The following is a 13,686-nucleotide window of genomic DNA, read 5'->3' as shown; positions in this document are numbered from 1 at the left end:
GCCATTAATTTGATGTTTCTTTCCGTGATTAGCGCTGTACAGACCAATATAGAACTTGCCCTTGATTCGCGGCCCAACTCTCACCAAGACGGCCATCATCTCCATATTTAATACTAGTAGTTAATTTAACTCTTGTGAAAACCCAGTTCGGCAATTTGCAGAAAAGTAGTTTAGAGATGAATACTGGAATTTATGAGCTCTGATGCATTGTTTAAAGCATTTGACTTTGCCTTGGTCGGTACTCTTATGCCCAGAACACCATCATCTCCACTAATCCCACCTTTCCTTCTCTTTTCAGTGATTCCATTATAAAACTACTGTGAGTAGGAGTAGGTTCATCTTCTCCTTTTCTTTTTGGGTTTTCTTTCACTGTTGGAAGGATTTAATATGGGTTTGAGAGAGAGAGAGAGAGAGAGAGAGGGTGGGGTGTCCGGAAAGCAGTTGATCAAAGAATATTAAAGTTGGCTTTAGTTCAAGTAAAGGAATCGATTAAAAGGTTGAAAATATGGTTAAAAGGTGTCAAAGGGGAATGTAGCAGCTGTGGAGTTCTGTTGCGAAGGCTTTCTCTGGAAGCGGAAACATAAAAAAAGGAGGAAAAAGAGGTTAATTTGATGATTGTTATAATCCCCAGAACTTATACTGTCGACCTGCAAAAGATTCAGAGCTTAGCCTGAAGAGGAGAAGTAGACCCAAAACGTCTGTGGTCAGGTTTGTAGACATCCTTTCCGAATTCTTTTCCTCCTTCTCTTCCACTGAATAGACATCCCTTGCTTGAAATAACCGAAAGAATAAAGGCAAGAGAGGAGAATACCCTTTTGATTTCTCCTGCTCTTGCTTCATGTCTTGGTAATTTGCTGAAAGAAGGAAGAGATCCCTCCACTATCAGAAGAAATGGTAGAAATGGAGGGGTCCGTAAAGACTCCTCAAATCTCCGAAATGTTCCAGAAATTCGCCCTCGCTTTCAAAACAAAAACCTTCGAATTCTTCGCGGAGGAAGACGAAGCAGCGGCAGCGGCAGCGGCGGGAGGTGACGAGGAGGATGATACCATTGATCTCTCCCTGCTTGACTCCTCTGAAGAAATTATCACGGGTCAAAGAGTCGTCGTTATCAAGCCTGACAAACCGGACAAGCTTGAAACGCTTCAAACCCTAGTTTCTTCGCTTTTCGCCACGGTTTCCTCCTTGAATGCCTCATATCTTCATCTGCAGACTGCGCACGCGCCGTTTGACGGTGAGAGCATTCAAGCTGCCGACCGGACCGCCGTATCACAACTTCAAAGGCTTTCAGAGCTGAAACACTTCTATCAAGATTACCTTAAAAATCCTGACTGTCCGAACCCTAATATCCCTCTCGCCTCACACCTCGAAGCTCAGGTGCAAGAGAACCAGAGCCTCCTCCGCACTTTCGGTATGATGGTCGACAGCTTGCAGTCGGAGATTGACCGCAAAGATGCTGAAGTGTCGACTCTCAGTCAACAATTAGAGAAACTCGAAGCTGGCAATTGGAGACTGGAGAGGCGATTGGACTGCTTTGACTCTTCTTCGCCGGAGCTTCTGTTATCTGTCGGGCTCTTCCGTTCTGTTTTGCAGGACGTTTGCCGGTCAACTCATAGCTTTACGAAACTGTTGATCGATCTGATGAAGAACGCGGGATGGGATTTGGATTTGGCAGCGAATTCATTTTATCCTGGGATTGAATATGCCAAGAAGGGGCATAGCCGGTATGCTTTTCTATCATACGTTTGTTTAGGAATGTTTGGAAGTTTCAGTTCAGAGAATTTCGGGTTAGAAGGGAATGAAAAGTCTGAGCAAATCAATCACGGTAATCGAAGAAGAAAATTTTTGTTACAGTTTGTAGAGCATGGATCAATTGATGCCTTAGAACTCTTAGAGACAAATCCTGATTGCGACTTTGCACAATTTTGCGAGAAGAAGTACCGGAAGCTCATCCACTCAAACATGGAGTCTTCTCTGTTGGGAAATTTAGATGAGGAGGAGACAGGCTTGGATTCTTGGAAACCATCAGGCTCCTTATATGAGGCGTTTGTAAACATGGCAAGCATGGTTTGGATGCTACACAAGTTAGCATTCTCGTTTGATCCCACTGTTGGAATTTTTCAGGTTGAGAAGGGAGTTGATTTTTCTATGGTTTATATGGAAAATATTACCCAAAGGATAGCTCCGGCTGATTCGGTCGGTGGAAAGACTAGGGCAAAGGTTGGGTTTACTGTAATTCCAGGATTTAAGGTTGGAATGACAGTGATCCAGTCTCATGTGTATCTAACTGGCTTGAAGTTGGAGACTGACACCGAGAAGACACTCAGATAGCTTTAGTGTGTTGTGGCTTTTGTAATATACCACAGAGTTTTCTTTTATCCTTCTCCTCAAGCTTTACTTTGAAACTCGTAAGAAATAACAAGGTAGAGCTGATTGTAAAGGAAAGTTCTTATTTCTTGCTGAGACAAGAGTGAAAGACACACACTGTTTAAGTCAAGAATGAATTATAAGAAAATTTCATTACTTGATTATTGCATCTATATTAGCTCTGTTTTTTTTCTCTTCTTTCTTTCTTTCTTTTCTCCATCATCACTTTTCCTTTCTCTTTACTTACAAGTTCCAATCAGACAGATGGTCTTCCATCTGTACACAACATCGGGTTCTTTGCATTTGTTATGTTTGATAACTCATTACCTAATCAGAGTGTTTAGTGACTCTATTTTGACAACTGAAGTTCTGTTTGTGCTTGAGGACAGAAGAAATGGTAAATATGGTGGTGGCTTTGAAATTCATCTTGGAACATAACAGGGTCTGAGAGTTAGAAGTAGACAGAGAGCAGAATTATGTTATGAGCTCCATTTCTTGGCCATTACTGTTTGATATCCTTGACTGGATTCTTCTGGAAAGATAATAAAGTCTCTTCAAGCAAGAGACAGAGTTTGCATAGTGGGTGCAGGCAGTTCAGAATTGCAGATTGGGATGGAGGAATTGTAAGATGGGCAGTCTCCGGGGTTTACCTTTTAAGTGGCATTTTAATGGGATTTGAGGTGGAGCAGAGCTGTTTAGTGATAATGCAGGGGTTTGTTTTCTGAAGAAATTTGCCTGTTTCATGGAGATGCTTTGAGCATGGGGTGGGAAGTGGTCCAGGAGAAATTGGGTTTGTTGGGTCTCTGAATAGACAGCCAAGAAGAAGCTGGTCTATTTGTGCTTTCTGGGAGACGGGAAAGCTGACATTGGCAGTGGTCTGGAGCTGGATAAAGTATTCTGGCAACGGTCACTGAACGAACAAAGTTTCCACAGGGATCCCTTCATCCTTTTGCAGAAACTGCCAAAGTAGACTTGTGACAGTGCCCCACGTCACGTAATATTTAGAAACAATTTCGACCGAAGCTATTTCTCTACCACACCTAAATAACATGAAAAAAAAAATTAAACATGCTTGAGTCGATTCTGTGCTAATTCTCTACCACCTCTCATGAGTTCCTGCTGAATGAAAGAAAGTCCTTTCCGGGGTCATCGTGGTGGACTCTTTTCATCCTGTAGGCCTCCATGTCCTCACAGAGACAACAATAAACCAGTCATCAAAAATTTGATCGTCAGTGCCATTACTAGGAAAAGCAAGTGAGGAAAAGGCTGTAAACAGAGGTCAGTTGGCTGTCTTGGTGCTCATAATTACTTAATAAACCAAAATTCAAACACCATTTTCCTTGTAACCTGTAACCCGGCTCAGCTGTGGGTTAATGGATCATTCAGATTCAAATTCGAAACCATGTTTCTAATTAGCTTTATCAACTCAAACGATTGGATTTGCAGAATCAGTTATTGCTTTAAGTAAAATAAAACGTGGAGGGAATGGAAATAGAGTAAAATCATTGAAACTCGGAGGAATTAATGGAACAGAGGAGTGGACCTGCCATGAAATCCCTTCCTGAAAGCTGATCTGAAATTCTGAAATGACCGTGTGAAGCAAGGATTGATTTTTCCAAACATATGGCAGATAACAGGCGAAGTAAAACAAGAACATTCTACAGTTGACAGTTCAAAGGTTCTATTTTATTGCTAAGTGCTGTAGTTGACTGTAATGAAGAACTGGGTTTTGTGATTTGTGATATTTTTCGCCTGATTATTCTTCATAAGAAATCCATCAATGAATTTCTCTGGCTCGGGAGAATTGATTATTCCCTGATGCCGAAGAATAAGTACTATACTGTAGGCCGAAATCCTTCCTCGCCACCCGTATGTGTTCAAGGCGAAGCCGACTCGAGTTGGACGGCATCAAGAGCTTCCGGAGGCGAGTGATTGCATCAGGGATTTGGGTATCCAGCGCCGCATTCTCGTCTGCGATTTGCCGGTGGGCATCAGGCGAGAGGCGACAATAGAGAATTCGCTGAACTGGGTGCTCGTAAATGTGGAATATACGAGGAAATTTAAGGAAAAATGGCCCCGGCCTCGTACTGCTTGAAGCCGAACCTGCGTTTTCTAGAGTGTCGACACGGGAGATGGAGATGTACCGGTTGGGCTGGGAGAGTATCAGATCCTGGAATTTGAGGACTTTAATAATCTTTTTGTTGATATCCATGTAGTTATCGAAGGTATGATAGCGGATTCGTTGGAGCTGTTTTGGGGTTTGTTGAAAGATCTTACGATGAATGAGATGCCACCGGAGAGATTGGAGAATAAATTCCTGCGGCTACTACTGCAAATGAGTGGGTACATCTTCTTACCGATTCTTTCCCCCTGTCATGGCTCGCATGGAACTTGGAAGAAGAAACCGCGACTGGCTGGCTCACTCGGTCTGAGTTTTTAGGGAAAGGGGGAAGGGTTTATGAGTACAGGTTAACTACATGGGGTTTAAGCCTGTAGGTGTCCTGTGAATCAAATGAACTTGGGAAAATCAAGCCACTCTCCTCGTTCTCCCAAGACAAATTAATTACATTTTATTGTTTCTTCCTACCATTCTTCCTTTTGTTTAGGTATTTTATTTGTTATTTTTATAATTAATTAAACTAATAATTTTATTTTACTTTTAATTATATTATTAATTTATACTACACTAAAATCTATCTAATGTTATCAATAAATTATTTAATTAATTTATTATATTTATTTATTATATTTATTACTGTTAATACTATATAAAATTTAACGTGATAATTAAGATATTGTTAAAGTAAGATTATGATCAAGTATTTAGACATTGTAAAAGTAAACATTTTTACTTAAAGTATTCAATTTTATACTTAATTAAATTAATAATTTTATTTTAACTTGTAATTATTATACTAATTTAGAGTAAATTACAATATATCTTAATTTATTAATAAAATTCCCTACTTAATTTTTTATTATGTTAATATATTTTAATTTTATATTAAATTACTAATTATAAAAGTAACCATGTTTGTTTATGTTTATTATTTGTTTAGGTATATTATAAAAAATAATGCATTCTCTTGTTTCCGCTACATTTACCATTTTGTGCACTAATACAAGAAAATACTTTCGAGTGCACTTTCCATCAAACACATTAACATAAAAAAGTAATTGACTTTTATCTTCACTTTCCACTGCACTATCATTCACTTTATATGATTTTTTTGGGACAACTCGACAGAGTGGGAGGATTAGCAAGTGATGGAGCTGGTGATGAAGGGAAGAAGCTCATCTTCATTACTCTTTCGGCCGAGGGCCTATTAATTTATGCTTTTGGTGTGTATGTTCAGAATCTTGGATTTGGTGACTATTATAGACGAGTTAAAAGAAGAAAGAGGAGTCTCACCATTAAGTGTCTAGTGAAGTGAAATCATTAGTCAGATGGAGTGAATTCACTTCCACTCATTTTTTCACTTAAACGAGTGAAAGTGAATTATCTAACACTAATGGAAGGGGGGGGGGGGGGGGTTAGTGCACATTATAAGTGCAGGGGGAAAGTGGAAGGGAAAGTAAAGTACTTGTTTGTATTAGTGTACGCAATGAAAAGGGAAAGTAAAGTACTTGTTTGTGTTAGTGTGCGCAATGTAAAGTACTTGTTTGTGTTAGTGTGTACAAGGTAAAGTATAATGTAAAGTACTTGTTTGTATTAGTGTGCACAATGGAAATTGTGGTCTAAAGTACAGATAAATTATTTATTAAATAAAATATCTTTGTAGGTGACATTTGTTGACTCAGAGGTAGTGGTTTGTTTACCTCTTGTCTTTTACACCATTCCCTCAACTCTCTGGTTTTTCTTTTCTTAAAAATGCTTCCCAAACATAATAATTTATAATCCAATGTATTCCATTTTTTTATTTTTGGTGAGGTTGTTGTTAATTGTTAAAATTTATTGAATTGTTGGAGAAGGCTAGACCAGTTTTAAGGCATTCATATTGTGATGGACGAAATCAGAAGGCTGAAGTGCAGAAGAAAAGAAAGAGCACAGAGTTGTCCTTGTTGACAGGGTGAAAGTGTGCATATTAATTGCTCATTATCTACCTAATTGATTATATGTATATGTCACCGATTTACGGCAAAGAAGACGCTAAAAATGAGCAAATCACGAATTGTTGGAGCCGATAATTCGGTTCTTGACACGACAGCACATTCAACACCTCTGCTTTCTCTTCCTTGTTTATTTTCTTCCTCTATTTTTCAGTCTCTTCTAGTAGCTTGAGTGAAAAGAGTTATCGTAGAAGGTCGTCGGTGCTAGAGACGGCAAAAGGAATGGAGTCGAGCACCGGAGACAGGTCACACAGAGGGCGATTGAAATCACCGATGGTTGGTCGTGAGCTAGAGAAATCTTTTTTTTCTCTGAAACCCTCGTTCGACAGAGCCTCCCCAACAGTACGAGCCCGATGTACTTGAGGGAGGGAAAGTGAATTCAGAGCTCGACCCCTCTGAATTCACTTTCCTTCCCATTTTGCCTAAAACGGGGGAAAGTTAAATATATTTGTAATTTACTTTCCCCCCTACACTTACATTGGGCACTAACAGTTTTTAGCATATATTACCCAACATAAGTGAAATACGCTGGGCACTAACAGGGCCTTAACGCTTTTGGAGTCACTTTCACTTTCACTTACACCTAAAAGTGACACAGGAAAACTCTTCTTATTGGCATAAAGGCTAAATAAGTTAAATAGGGAATTTGCTTTGTTATATTTAATAGTTGTAAGTTAAATAGGTCAATTTGTTATGTCATATATTGATTTAAACTTGAGTAATTTCTGTATTTTAAGGTAGGGATTAGAGTGCAAGTGAAGGGATAAGTACACGATCGACGGCTCTGTTCTTAGGGATTGTCATTCGGAGGCTACAGCGGTGAGCAATAAAACTGGAATTATCTGAAACGGATTACTTCAGGAGTCGGACGACGTGCGAACCAACGTCTCTCACTTACGTCTTCAACCGCGACGGTAAGCAACTCCTTCCTCTGAGACTGGCTCCGGGAATACCCGCCGTACGCTGAAATCCGAATTCCTCTCTTTCGCCCACATCAAAAATTGAATTTTGCGGGCTCGTAATCGAAAACGCAGTAGTAGTCTGTAAGCAAACCCAGCTACATGCTTATAAATCTTGTTAGGCTGCTTCAGGATAAAGGATAATGGAGATCTCAATCCCTCCTTTGGACCCACAGAGGTTGTTAGCTGCCTTTTAGGTGGGGGAAACAAAAAGAAAAGACAAAGAAAAATCCGACCTGCCGGATTCGAACCAGCGACCTAAGGATTTCTGAATGATTACTAACCAAACAAACTACAGTCCTCCGCTCTACCAACTGAGCTAAGGTCGGTTTGCCTGGTTTTGTTTAGTTATTTATAGATTTGCAGGCAAATGAGGAGGAGCCATTTTTCATTTTCCGGTTTTCGTCAGCCCCTCTTCTTAGGAACTCCCAAAACCCCTTTTTTCGACTCCAGCAGTCTGTTTCCTCGGAGGAAGTAGAGATCTGTGGTGGTGTCTAGCATCACTGGCTCTTCAGTTTTTAAGCATTCAAGATCGTCCCTTTCTGCCTTGGCCAGCAGGACGTTTGGCTTCTCCAGCTTCGATCTGTGTCCTTTGTCGTTACGCCCACCGTAGATCAGTGGTGATCTCTTTTCTTCTCTTCATTGTTGCAAAATCTCTCTCTCCCCCTATTTCTCTGTAACAATGTTTGACACTGGGTGGGGCTTACATGGTGATAAGCGTATGTATGAATTGCATGATCCTGTAGCAAATTCTTCTTGTTAAATTTCTATGGTATGCGGTTTGAGACTTTTTTTATTTTTCTGATGTATTAAATTGTAAGAATAGCACTGTCCATTCTCTGTCTGTTATTGTTTACCGTACATATTATGTTTGAATCTGTATGACTTTTTAGCTGATGATTTAAAAGTGTTAGTGTACATATTTTTTCTAGTTTTTACTGTCAGACTAATTGAGAGAAAATAATTCCAATTTCATTTTGTTTCATTTCTTGAACTCTTTCTTTCCTTCTTCTTCTTCTTCTTCTTTTTCTTCTGCTTCTTTTATTTGTCATTCTCCTTAAATCAAAGATGGCCTTAGGGTGTTGGTTGTTTAACAGTCTATGGTCTTTTGCAGGACTACTCAATTTGATGCATCTGAAGCCGATGCTTTATTCCTCGTCTGCTCTGTATGTATCCTCTTCTGCAGATCAGTCTGGATAAACCCTATAAGCCCCAACTTTAACCACTCTAATGGTAATAGAGTGAATAGGGATAGGACAAGGCAACAGCAGTTTGGTTCCACCAAACTCAATGGCATCATCTTCTATTCTCCCAAGCTATGAAACAGATAGTCGGAACAATGACAAGGATGATTCCACAGATAGCAAATGTGCTTTCTGTATAGTAGCTCTCTGCCCTTGCCTTGTGATCATAATAATTACACTCATCGTTGTTACAATTGTTCTCGTGGTGAAACTCCATATCTTTTGTCACACTCCTTTGCATAGTATACAGAATTTGTTTTCTAAAAAGAAATGTCAGTATTTGTGAGTTCTGGATTTTCATCTGAAATTCCAAAACACACGGACATTTTGGTGGAGCCAAGAGTTTCTGCTCCTCTACTGGGTCAGAAAGAGGGGTTTGCAATTACTAAAACAATTAGTTTCAACGAAGTCTGAGAGTTTCTGTTTGGTTTTGATTGAAAAGTTCAGGATTTTCATTTCTAAATAAATGGCTCTGAGTGGACCAGCAGCCAAAATCTATTGTTGGAATTTTAGGATTTTCGCCAAGTTTACTTTTAGAGACTTAGAGCAGTTGTCATCTTTGAGTTCTAGAGAATTCTCTAGTTTTACCAGTGAAAATGCAGAAGAAGAGACACCTTTGGGCTGGAATTTAGTAAGGGTTCCTAAAGGTAAGCACATGCAATTTTTGACTCATGGGGTACTCCTGAGAAATTCAAATGGTGAAATACGGAAATTTACATTTTCCAGATCTCCACCCCCTCACTGGGCTTCATATGATGGAAAAACAAAAGTTCTGAATTCATGGGCTTTTCCTAAGATTCACAGGAGAGAAACAACAAAAAACCAAATTTCCAATTGTAGGGCTTTCTCTAACACTTCCAATGTTGGGTCAGAAACAGAAGCTGATGACTATGATGAGGTCAATTCTGATTGTACGGAGAATATTAGATCTGACCCTAAAGAGGTTGAGAGAGTTTACAAAATCATTGAAGATTTATTTGCGTCAGACCGTAATATGGAAGCTGTTCTAGATCAATGCAACATCAATCTCTCCCATTCCCTTGTTGTGGATATACTGGCCCGATTCCGCCATGCAAGGAAACCTGCATTTCGGTTCTTTTGTTGGGCTGCCCAAAAACCCGAGTTCTCACACAATTCTGACACATACAATTTAATGATGGGTATCCTTGGCAAGACCAGGCAGTTTGAGAGCATGGTAGAGATGTTGGAGGAGATGGGCAAGAAGGGCTTCCTAACAATTGAAACATTTATCATCTCCATTAGGGCTTTTGCTTCTGCAAGAGAGATGAAAAAGGCTGTGGGGATTTTTGAATTGATGAGGAGGTATAATTTTGAAGCTGGAATTGATACATTTAATTGTTTACTTGATGCACTTGGGAGAGCAAAGCTTGCCAAGGAAGCACAGGCTTTGTTTGAAAAGTTGAAGGATCGGTTCCAGCCCGATTTGAGAACTTATTCCGTCCTTCTCTCTGGCTGGTGCAAGGTGAGGAACTTAATGGAAGCAGGTCAAGTTTGGAATGAGATGATTGATAAAGGCTTGAAACCTGATATTGTTACTCATAATACCCTGCTGGAAGGGTTGTTCAGTGGTCAAAGACGACCTGAAGCGATCAAGCTTTTTGAGCTAATGAAAGCCAAAGGCCCAGGTCCAAATGTCCGAAGTTATACTATTGTGATAAGGGATTTGTGCAAGAAAGGGAAGATGGAAGCTGCTGTTAATTATTTCAATGAAATGCTTGATCGTGGTTGTGAACCAGATCCTGCAGTTTATACTTGCTTGATTGTGGGATATGGAAATGAGAAGAAGATGGACAAGGTTTATGGACTGTTAAAGGAAATGAAAGAAAAAGGTTGCCCACCTGATGGTCGGACTTACAATGCTTTAATTAAACTGATGACAAATCGAAACATGCCAGATGATGCTGTTAGGATCTATAAAAAGATGATTCAGAATGGTTTTGAGCCCACTATCCACACATACAATATGTTGATGAAATCATACTTCCGAATGAAGAACTGCGAGATGGGTAGTGCAGTTTGGGAGGAGATGGGTAAGAAAGGGTGCTGCCCTGATGACAACTCTTATACGGTTTTTATAGCAGGGCTTATAAGCAATGGGAGATCAGAGGAGGCTTGTAAATATATAGAGGAAATGCTAAACAAAGGGATGAAGGCTCCTCAACTTGATTACAATAAGTTTGCTGCCGATTTTTCTAGAGCAGGGAAACCTGATGTTCTCAGTGAGTTGTCACAGAAAATGAAGTTTGCAGGAAAATTTGAGGATGCAAATTTATTTTCAAGGTGGGCTGACATGATGAAGAAAAGGGTAAAGAGAAGAGATTGTAATCCAACTGGAATGCAGCTTTGCTAGGTATATTGTTGGGCATGTATTTAGAAACTATCAAAATGCTTGTAATTAGAAGTTTTTCTCTTTTACAGAACTAGTGGAATTCATAGCGCCTGGAATTCCATGCAGATAAAGGCCTCTGTTGACTGTTTTCTTGGGTTTTTATCTCGATGTTATGTATTAAATTTTCTTCAGCGTTTTGCATTCTGAGGATCTCTTTCGCAATCCCATGCTTTGTTATTGTTTTCGCAACTCTGATGGTCTCACAGAAGATCTTGCGATGGGGAGAAGACGCTCCTCCCTCTATCAAATGATAGATTGGATTTTGAGGTGATGTTCTAATTCTTTCATTATTTGTTTTACTCGACTGTATCTGATAAAATACCGATATACAGAATTGAATACCAACAAGAACACAGTTGCAACCAGCATGTTTAAGTAAAAGGAAGTGAAAATTTAGCAAATACGAACAAAACAAACTGCTACAGAATAGTGGTCCTTATACTCTTTTACTCTTTTATGGCATTCGAATGATGATGTCTTAGTGGCAAATTGGAAAAGGAAATCTCCCAAACACTTGTTAAGATGCCCATTTGATGGAATTCCCTTATTCTCTCTCTCTCTCTCTCTGTATCACTCAGATTCATCTTTGACACCACTGAAAACCTGAATTAGTGTCAGAAAGCTCTATTCCAATCTCAACCCTCACATCTTTCTCTTTTCCCTATAATAAAAGAAAAAGAAATAACTTTCCCTTTTCCCTTTGACACCTATGGTGGCCCTTTTGACTATGGACTAGTTTGTACAACAAATTGAACAGCAGGTGTGTTTCCTTCCTCTGTTCTCTTTAGTCTTTTCCAATTATCTCATGGCAAGTTCTTTTTCTAGTAAAGAACCCCCCTCAAGAACAGCTTCCTTCCCCTTAAAAAGCAAAGCTGAGACATAAAGAAGACATCACCAATAAAGAAGGAAAAATGCTCAAGGTCCATCACAGCCATTGCGCAGCAAGGTTCAACCGAGCTCTGAAATTCTTCCCATCTCTTCAGTTTCTTCTTCTTCTTTTTCTTCTCCATGGTTGCACCCATCTGGCTTCTGCTCAACCCTTCGTTTACGTTGGCTGCTCCCAGACCAAAGTCCAGCAAGACTCGCCTTTTCAAGGCAACCTCAACTCTTTACTCTCTTCCATAGTGAGTTCTTCCAGTCAGTCCTTGTACAACAGTTTTGCCATCGGTAATGGCACCTCGGGACCTCCTGATGCCGCTGCATACGGCCTCTACCAATGCCGAGGAGACTTAAAGTTGAACAGCTGCAGCAACTGTGTACAGAACGCGGTGGGACAACTGGGATTGGTATGCGCCGACTCCACTGGAGCTCGGTTGGAGCTGGACGGCTGCTATGTCAGGTACGAGAACATGGTCTTCTTGGGGAACCTGGACACGACGCTTGTGCACAAGAAATGCAGTCCCAAGACCAGTGACGAAGAAGAGTTCTTCAGAAGGAGAGATGATGTTCTTGCTGACTTGCAAGCAGGAATCGGTTTCAGAGTTAGAAGTCTCGGGGTGGTGGAAGGAATTGCGCAGTGTCTAGGGGATTTGAGCTCAGAGGATTGCTCCAAATGCCTGTCGGAAGCTGTAGCAAAGCTCAAAAACGTCTGTGGCTCCGCAGTGGCAGCTGATGTCTACTTGTCGCAGTGTTATGCTCGATATTGGGCATCTGGGTATTACTCTCACGCAGGTTGCAAACACTCTCCTCTCAGCAAATTTTCTCTTTTGTTTTACTGCAGTGTTTGAATTGTTAAAAGATACTAGAACTAAAGATGGTAATTTCTTCTTTTTTTCTGTTATTTGTTGTCATTTTTGTCTGTATTTACCAGAAAATCCCTTCATTTGCTCGGTAAATCATTAGGATACCTGGGTTTAAAGATCATAAACGAGAAATTCAGGTTAACTTCTTTCCATTTTCTCGGCATTTCTGGTCTGTAAACTCTGGGCTGTGTCGACTGTAGAAAACTGTGCCCGAACAGCTCGAACAGCACAAGATGGAAATCTGGAAAATGGCTTATCATAACGTAACTCCGTTTCAGGAGTGATCGCTCTTGCACTGAATACTGCAAATATTTTATGCGTTATTATCTGTAGCTAGACTGAAAACTCATTTGCTTTCTGAGCGAATAGATTCTACCGGCGAGGACCAAGTGGGAAAGACGGTGGCAATAATTGTAGGCTCACTCGCCGGACTGGCGGTTTTCATTGTTCTTCTTTCTTTCCTCAGAAGAGCAATCGGTAACTCCCGCCTCTCCTTTTTAAATTGCATTTCTTCTTTCTGCTCTCACTATCCATCCTGAATAAGAAATTGATTCTGTTCGTGCAGGCTAGAGGGGCAAAAGATGTTGGGTTTCACCTCTGGAAGGCAATGTAGTTGGTGGGTTGTGTTGAATATTATGCCAAAAGATCTTCTTTTTATCTATCATGCCATTTATTTATACTGTCATGGCCTTAACAAAAGGAATGCTTATCCCTGATAAAGTTATCCATTATCAAGGGCTGGTTTGCAACTTGCATTAGTCTTCGCTAAACCAGTCCTTTTAAGAGATAGCTTTCTTGCTTTTCTATGTGCCAGAAAGTTCTGGATTGTAATTCCTTCCAAATTTATGACATTTTTG

General features: G+C 40.1%; 4 protein-coding genes and 1 non-coding gene across 7 annotated transcripts; 3 read left to right on the top strand and 2 right to left on the bottom strand.

Moving 5' to 3' along the window:
- Positions 1-639: 639 nt before the first annotated feature.
- On the top strand, positions 640-2,472 carry LOC137934928 (protein GRAVITROPIC IN THE LIGHT 1-like). Its single transcript, XM_068779520.1, has one exon. The coding sequence runs from the start codon at positions 892-894 to the stop codon at positions 2,326-2,328; it is 1,437 nt and encodes a 478-aa protein (XP_068635621.1). The 5' UTR covers positions 640-891; the 3' UTR covers positions 2,329-2,472.
- A 1,669-nt stretch (positions 2,473-4,141) lies between these two features.
- Positions 4,142-4,576, bottom strand: LOC137934280 (protein ROOT PRIMORDIUM DEFECTIVE 1-like). Its single transcript, XM_068778560.1, has one exon. It carries the CDS (start codon positions 4,574-4,576, stop codon positions 4,142-4,144), a length of 435 nt encoding a protein of 144 aa, XP_068634661.1.
- Positions 4,577-7,306: 2,730 nt separating this feature from the next.
- LOC137934676 (pentatricopeptide repeat-containing protein At3g62470, mitochondrial-like) lies at positions 7,307-11,276 on the top strand. 3 transcript variants are annotated; one of them, XM_068779152.1, is made up of 2 exons: positions 7,307-7,388; positions 8,548-11,276. In XM_068779152.1, exon 2 carries the CDS (start codon positions 9,144-9,146, stop codon positions 11,046-11,048), a length of 1,905 nt encoding a protein of 634 aa, XP_068635253.1. In that variant the 5' UTR covers positions 7,307-7,388; positions 8,548-9,143; the 3' UTR covers positions 11,049-11,276. The 3 variants fall into 3 exon arrangements, with proteins under 3 accessions (XP_068635253.1, XP_068635252.1, XP_068635251.1); XM_068779151.1 differs by lacking the exon at positions 7,307-7,388 and adding an exon at positions 7,812-8,050; XM_068779150.1 differs by lacking the exon at positions 7,307-7,388 and adding an exon at positions 7,812-8,053.
- On the bottom strand, positions 7,664-7,762 carry TRNAY-GUA (transfer RNA tyrosine (anticodon GUA)). The gene is made up of 2 exons: positions 7,726-7,762; positions 7,664-7,699 (listed from the first exon to the last, which is right to left on the bottom strand). It is a non-coding gene; the product is annotated as a tRNA-Tyr (tRNA).
- A 619-nt stretch (positions 11,277-11,895) lies between the features above and the next one.
- On the top strand, positions 11,896-13,658 carry LOC137935110 (plasmodesmata-located protein 8-like). The gene is made up of 3 exons (XM_068779770.1): positions 11,896-12,758; positions 13,199-13,306; positions 13,395-13,658. Exons 1-3 carry the CDS (start codon positions 11,999-12,001, stop codon positions 13,397-13,399), a joined length of 873 nt encoding a protein of 290 aa, XP_068635871.1. The 5' UTR covers positions 11,896-11,998; the 3' UTR covers positions 13,400-13,658.
- Positions 13,659-13,686: the final 28 nt, after the last annotated feature.

The sequence above is a fragment of the Aristolochia californica genome, unplaced genomic scaffold (genome assembly GCF_029961685.1).
Source record: "Aristolochia californica isolate CCGP_79_NKW_82.1479 unplaced genomic scaffold, dmAriCali1.0.hap1 SCAF_6, whole genome shotgun sequence".
Taxonomy (NCBI): domain Eukaryota; kingdom Viridiplantae; phylum Streptophyta; class Magnoliopsida; order Piperales; family Aristolochiaceae; genus Aristolochia; species Aristolochia californica.
The sequence above is the reverse complement of the archived record's forward strand: the minus strand, read 5'-3'. Positions and strand labels throughout refer to the sequence as shown.